Source organism: Capra hircus, chromosome 5 (assembly GCF_001704415.2).
Source record: "Capra hircus breed San Clemente chromosome 5, ASM170441v1, whole genome shotgun sequence".
NCBI classification, from domain to species: domain Eukaryota; kingdom Metazoa; phylum Chordata; class Mammalia; order Artiodactyla; family Bovidae; genus Capra; species Capra hircus.
The window spans coordinates 42,738,087-42,745,709 of record NC_030812.1 but is presented as its reverse complement, the minus strand read 5'-3'; the positions used below and the strand labels follow the sequence as shown (position 1 = coordinate 42,745,709).

The following is a 7,623-nucleotide window of genomic DNA, read 5'->3' as shown; positions in this document are numbered from 1 at the left end:
TGAACACAAACACAAACACGTTCCGAGTCCCCGGGAAGGGCGGACCGACGCCACCTCACCATTCCCCGCCCCTGGACCCCGCGATCCTTCCCGGACCTAGGGCCCGTGGCCCGCGCGAAGCAACCTGTACCCAGGGGAGCCTAGCGGCAGCAGAGTTCCTACTCGCTGTAACGACTGCGGAGTAGCTACGAGCCTCCCGGTGAGTCGGTGAGAGAGAAGGTGGGGGCCGCGAGGAGGAAAGCGAGGTGCTGAAGGGCCCCTCCGAGTCCCCTCTCCAACGCGTGAGAAACAGACTACCCAACCCCAACTCTGTCCGGTCCACAATCGCCGCTCCCCTCTTCCGCCGCCGCCGCCTGGAGGGAAGTCGGAACGGCGGGGGTCACGGCGGGGGTCAGAGGGTAAAGGTCTTGCTCCCAGCAGCCTCCGCGGTGGATACGTCGCCATCTTGGATCCGCGGGACAAGAAAATTCATGCGGTGAGTTTTTGGCAAATTTTCGGAAGTCTGGCAGCGGGGCGCGCGGCGGGAGCGGCGGATTCGGGGCCCTCGCAAGGCGGGGGAATGCCTCGGGGCCGGGCCGGTCGGGCCCGGGGTCCGCGGGCAGCGTCCCGGCCCGCCGCTTCCCGTTGCTTTTGTCTCGGCTCCAATCGAGAGAGGGAGAGCGGAGCGGGCGGGGAAGGGGGGGTGGTGGCGGTGGAGGGAGGGAGGGGGTGTGTATAGGGAGGGTGGTGGACGGGACGTAAAGCGTCGCTGTAGTCGGGTAGCTGCAGCGGCAGTTCTGGATCCTAGGCCCTGTCCCTTCGGCTGGCGCTGGGGCTTCCCCCAGACTCCTCTCCCCCGGGCTCCCGCCAGCACGGAGAAGCCTCCGCCGCGCTGCTTCTTGGGGAAGAAGAGAAGGCGACAGCGGCGGTGGCCAAGGACCCCGGGCCCGCTTTAGACGGCGCTGCCGCCTTCCCAGCAGTTGCCGCGGTCTTTGGCATTTCACATTCTCAATACACGTACATCATCTGCAACTTGTCTGTTTCTGTGTATGTATATGTGAAAGATGGGGGATCCTGGACTGGCTAACGGGTCTCAGGAGCTGCCAGGCCCTGGGGTACCGAAGGCTGTGTATGGTGGAAGGAGGAGTGCAACTGTGATGCTTCCTCTGCTTCCGCACCCGGAGGGTGAAGCTTCCGTAGTCTGGTAGTGACTGAGTCCGGAGAGTCCTGGGGCGGCGGAGGAACCCGAAACGCCTCGGTCTGTGAAGTTGCGAGCCCTAGGTTTCTACTTCCGCCGGGGCCTCTCCACCTTTTGCTGTCTTGAGTCTAACTGAAAAGTTTCACGGAAGAAGTGAGTAGGGTTAAAACTTAGTTCAGGCTCTTGTCAGTTTAGGAGAAAAAGCCTCTAACTCTTGGTAACTGTGGTCCTTAGCGAATATGAGGTTTTTTGTTTTTGTTTTTAATGAGAACATTTCCAAGGTCTTAAGTTTGCATTTCTTTCAGGCCCTGTGGGTACGATATTACAACCATAAAGTCTTACATACGGGTGCCACCCTCTTGAGAGGAACCTAAGCATCAACTCCCTTAGAATCTGAGCAGATGCCTTCAGTTTTTAACATCCAGAAGACGGAATGCAGTACATTTTGTTTCATAAAACTCTTGGTCAGAGAATTCTATTCCTTTCTTAATCTTCTAGTCGTTTTCTGATAATTAAATACATTGATAGCAACCCTTAGATTCTTGGTGAAATGGTAGGAAGTACCTAGTTAGAATCTGTCACAAGGGAGGCCTTGCTTGAATTTAGAGTTCAGAGCTGAACAAATTTTCTGTCATGCTTGATATTAGGAATTTCTAGACCTCTGGAATCGTAAGTGCAGCTTTATTTGCCCCTTAAAACAACTTAAGTGGAAGTAATAAATACGGAGGCAGGGGATAGAAATTTGAAAATATTTGTTTACATACTGGGTTTATGTTGTTTGTAAATACTTAGTATATTTGACAAGTTATTTCTCAAACGTGTTACCAGTGAACACGTCTCTCTTGCAACTTTGGAAGATAACTTTGTCCTAGGTGTAAGGAGTTGATTAAGAATCGCAGTGGTCTGAAATGACTAAATGGCTACATTCAGACAGTTTGATGTGTACATTCAGATCTCTTTTCCTGAAATACTCCTTAGTAGATCAAGATCTTTAGGTAACTTTGTCATGTTGAACATCTCTTCAGTTTGTAGTTCTTGTGTAATATTAAACCTAAAGGAAAAATACAAGATACATGTAAAAAGAAGAGAACTTGTGTTCCACTTGTTTCTTGACCTTTTAAGGTCCTCATTTAATTTTAAAAAGGTTCTTTTCTCTCATTTTTTCCCCTGCTTGAGGGCTTGAAGTCCAGTGACTTCTGTGATTACTTTGTATTTTAGATAGAAATTGAGAAACTCACATTTTGGCATCTTGATTAATGCTGCAACAATAGAAATACTGTGAACATCGTTTTTTGGCAGAACCCTTTTATTATAAGTATACTGTATAAAGATATCTGTAACCTAATCTGATACTCTTGGGGAATTAGAATTGCTTATATATTTAACCAACCAACAGATACAGCCTTTTAAAGATTTTTAGTTTCTGAAATACTTTAGTTTTAAAGTAAATTTTTGTGGCAGAAAAATGAGAGCATAATGCATGAGTGATTCATGTTCCCTTCCATTTCGAATTACTTGATCTTGAAGATAAAATAAACTTCAGAATGATATTCCTCCCCGAGACCTAGTTACTTATGTTTTTACTTAATAACTTTAGATGTTTAATTTACTCTTTGATTTCTCAGAGATACTTCACAGTTAGTTATAATCTGAAAATTCTTTGTTCAAAAGTAATTACTTAGATTTATGAGTAGATTTTATTAGAAGTGCTTCTAACCCAGTTGTTTTGGTTTTTAATCTTTTCAGTAGATACTGGTATTAAAAGTATTTGTATTTTGAAAGACCTTTGCAGAATCTTTTGCAACCTCTGGGAAATTATAGGTTTACCTTTTCATTCACAAATATGCTTCATAAGGTTTTCTAATAATGTGCGAAAAGAAAAAGTATGCTTCATGTTTACATATGAAATAATACTAGACGTTACTAGATTGATAAAAATAAGTCAACTTTTTTTTTTTTTTGGCTTGTTAAAAGCAGTGTTAAACAGTATTTTTTAATTGTCTTAACATTTTTAACTGTAGAAAGTTCATTCTATTATAATTACATATTTAAAAGCAGACTGTCCATGTACTTGCTTATTAGGCATGAGAACAACTTATGCAAATAGTGATACAATGTTAGGAAAAGATACTACTAAGATTTTATTTGTTACTTAGACATCTAGTAGATGTTGTGACACAAAGAAGCAAAAGAAGCCAAGGTTCCAGGTAGGGCCTCTTTAGAGGCAGAGTTAAACTGAGTTGCACTGTAATGTTGGAATAGAATCACACACACTACTGATATCATAGTATTGATAACAAAGGAATCATTTTGGTTGATGATAGGTGTGATTGTTCTTCCTTAACTATGGATGATTTCTACCCCAAATGCTTAAAGGAGTAGAATTTCCTTGTAAGTTTTACTAGATTTTTTTGAAATATCTATACTTAAAATTGATGTCTGTTTAGAAAGTCTACTTTTGAAAACAAATAGAACAGACTAATGAGTTGTAAAAATTATTATATATAAAATTATTATATAATTTTTACCTTGGTTTTTTTCATTGAACTGTATATATATTTTTTCCTTTGCTGTTGCTTTTCTGTTTGACATCCTTTTTTAAACTCTTAAAACTCCTCTTGTGACAAGTCTGATATGGCTCATGCTGATATGGTTTGTTTATTTATTTACTTTGTCTGTACTATTAGAAATGACCTGGAATTCCTAGTGGTTTATTTTTTCTCTTAGTTCTCTGAAATACAGATGATAATCTCTTGGTATTATTGCTTGGGGGTATGCTATACTGTGAGTTAATAAAATGTTTTATAGTGTTTTTTGGTAAGACCTCATAGCTTATATAATCATGAGATGCAAAATAAATTATCTAAGGAAAAAAAATTTTTTTTCTGGATACACTTTAATGGTTTGTATATATTTAGACTGGGGAATCTAAGTCTGTTTAGATAAAGCTTGATATTTTGGACATATTTGCCAGTTACCCTGAAGGTATCCCCCCTACCCTCACACACCGCCCCCAACTCCCGCGTGCCCTTTTTTTTTTTCCTTTCATGCTTATGTTTTTATGTGGGGCTTGAATGGGATAGTGGTGGTGATATTTTTACTATCACTTCTCTGTTGTTTGACAGACTTTATTTTTCAAAACTACATAGTGCCACTGTCTTAATGAACCTATAGTGTCACTTTCTGAGTGAAAGCTTTCCTGATTTCCCAAATCCTTCTGCTGTACTGCTTTTATTCCTCAGATTTCTATTATTGAGTGTGTCACACTGTATTCTAATTTACTGTCCATCCCCACCATCCATAATAACCTCCACTGGATTGTAAGCACCTGAGAGGTAGGGCTTTGTCTTACTTATATTTACATTTCTAGTACCTTCTAAATGTGTAATACTTGGTTATCAATAAATATCCAATAAACTGGACTAGTGCCAGATTGTCACTTGACACTTAGTGCTGTCATTATGCCGTTTCCTAGTCCACACGTTGGAAGAAGATTGGAAAAGGGGATGGGGAAGAAGGGCATCCTGTATTCCTTTACTTCCTTGAATTGTTTCTTACAGTTTTGCTTCGTAGTAACCTATGGGAAACTAGATAACAAGCTTCCAAGAGAAATGTGTTTGGAGTAAGAACAGGACTTAAAAAAGTAGCAGAATGTTTCTGGCAGTATCTAGTTCTACATTTCTTGCGGTATTGTATGATTAAGATCAGAGCATGAAGGAGATATTTTGTATTTACCCCATAATATATATTTACAGTTGCTTAACCATGAGATACTGTTAGATTTGGGCTTTTTGAAGTTAGATTCTATGTCCTTGCCTTTCTCCACCTTTTTACTCCTAATGCCTGGCCCAGTGCCTAGTACAAAGTAAGAGTTCTCTAGTTTTTGAATACCGTTCTCCTTATGAAAATTGGGTGAGATGATTTAATGTATTTTTATTGGCTGTCTAAATTTCAAAAAGATCTAAAAATGGACTTTTTCAAAAAAGCAAACATGATGGCAAATTCCAACTGAAATTAGTAGCCTAATCATAGTCTTAGCGGTCTTAACCTGATTTTCCATTTTTATGTAGAAATATTAATGTATTTGATTGCAAGTGCTGCCTAGGCCACCCTGTGAGGTTTTAGGTCATATATGATACATATGCTATCTTAACTTTCTAAAATCTGACAAATTCCAGTTCTGAGAAATATCTGGCCTTTAAGGGTTTGGATAAGAGATTGTGCACCAATATTCTGTTCATTTTTTGAGCTATAGAAATAAAAACAGTAAATGACTTCCAGAATTGCATACTGGAGATGTTAACATTTGACTTAAGATCTTAGAAATGTCTCATTTGCCTGTGTATTTTTCATTGACTTTTTAATGACAGAAAGCTATGAAAGATACAGAGAGAATTTGTTCTAGTACTTGGGACACCAGTTTTTTCTGTGCTTTTACTGAATTGAAATGTCTTTCCTTATGTGACAGTAGATGAGAATGCACACACAGTACATATTTACTTTGCCAAGTATTTGCTAAGAAATGATAAAATAAGAGAAAAATGTGTGTTCTGGCAGTTTAGGTAACAGTGAATAGATTGCCTGTTTTCAAACATATTGATATATCATTTTCCATTTATATTTTTGAATGTTGAAACAACCATTTTTTATCAACATTGGACAAAATGTAATGACTGATCAAGTATTAATAATACAATGTGTTTGGGAGAGGAACATTTGGTTTTGTGTCATATCTGGCAGGAATGTGTTTTTATATTAACTTTTTACATTATAGATTGTGATGCTATTCATACAAATTTTGTACTTAATTTTCTGTTTGTAAGAGTCCTTCATAGGTTGGTAAAATAATAATAATCACTAAGTTTACCATGCTATTCAAAGGACCTCATTCCTTTTGACTTTGTTTTACTACTTAATCATGTACCTTAAAAAAAAATACTTGGTAGTCTTCAAAGCACTTTCATAATATACCACTATAATTTTATAGTGTCATTTTAATGTTGTGTTAAAATAAGTTTAAACTTTTTAATAAGGTTAAATTTTAACATTAACTTAAAGATAGAACAGTCAATTTGTTTTGATTAGCATGAAAATTAGTAATTGGGAATTTTGAAGGCCATTTTATCCTTAGATTGAATCTAGCATCTAATGTCTCTCTCACTTAATTTAATGCTGCTCTATAGGGAAAGTCCTGATTTATCAAATCAAGTAGGTGTAAGTAGAAGGTTTGTTTTTAACTGATCATCCTTTAGATTCAGGATCATTTAATGTGGAAATTTGAAAGAGAAGTATTAGGAAATTGTGTTTCAAGTGACTTTTTGGCAGAACACAGTAGCTGCTCACATTTTAAAAAATGATAAACATATTCAAGAAGCACCAAAACTTTTAATGATAATCCTGTGTTATAATGAGAGTAAGTAATAATACTGTATCACAGACACCACATTTTACAAGTTTACTTACTATTGCACAGTTATTTTTTGAGGAGATCATGTGTTGAACATTGTCTTGATTTAGTAGTACACGAAATAGTGCTTTAAGGGTATTGTTTTTATAATTTTATGAGTGAGCATGTCTGGCCTTAGGTTAGAAAAATTTCAGAGCCATAGAACTTTTCTAATCTATGCACACTTAAGAGAAGTTGTACATATATTTATTGACATGCCAGGCCAATCTTTGAGGTCTATAGCAAAACTATTTAACCTGACAGAACAGATTACAGTCACCAAATTTTAAATTTGACACTTGATGCACTTCTGTGTTCTGTATGTTTTGTATGTTTATGAGTCACATATCCGAAAATAGATACTTATGTGTAGAATAGTTATACATAGTCCAGCGCTTCAGGAAATTTGGCCTCTGATTGTATTAAGATGTTTCAAGCATAGTTTGAAAACTGCTGAACTTGATGTAGAGTCACTTCCAACCTATAATGATGTATTTTCAAAAAATCAAGACTTTGTCTTCTCTCACAGAATTTGCTTTTGAGTAGACATTTTCAACTAAACCCTTTAATAATTTGAGTGTTTATTCTCTTCTACATATTATAGTAAGTGCTGGGTATATATGATGGTGAACAGGACAAGTCTCTGCCTTCATGGAACTAACATCTTAGGTGGGGAGACATAGTAAACAAACACAATTTCAGAGGATGGCAATTATGAAGAAGATAAAGGGGGGTACAGTTACAGCAATTGGTTATGGATGGAAGGAGGAGACTATTTTAAGTAAGTAGGGTAATGAGGGGAAGACCTCTCTGGTGGTAGCTTTTGAACAGAAAGTGAGAAAGAAGACAGCCATGCAAAAATCTGGGTAATGTTTTTCCATGCAGAAAGAAGACCCTAAAATGAGTCAAGTTTTTCATGTTTGATGAAAACAAGGAATTTCATCAGTAGTTACTTAGTGCTTTCTGCATAAATAGGGGCAAACTCGAAAGGGAAAAAGAG

The 7,623-nt window shown here is 38.2% G+C and overlaps 1 protein-coding gene across 4 annotated transcripts in view; it reads left to right on the top strand.

Moving 5' to 3' along the window:
• CNOT2 (CCR4-NOT transcription complex subunit 2) overlaps positions 3–7,623 on the top strand; it is a 126,301-nt gene continuing 118,680 nt past the window's right edge. For 2 of the 4 annotated variants that reach the window (XM_018047946.1, XM_005680176.1), the window contains exon 1: positions 410–475. In XM_018047946.1, coding sequence (XP_017903435.1) covers positions 471–475 — 5 coding nt within the window. In that variant the 5' untranslated portion in view covers positions 410–470. Of the gene's footprint in view, positions 476–7,623 lie in introns of all 4 variants that reach the window. The other 2 variants (XM_005680177.3, XM_018047947.1) reach the window with 2 other exon arrangements.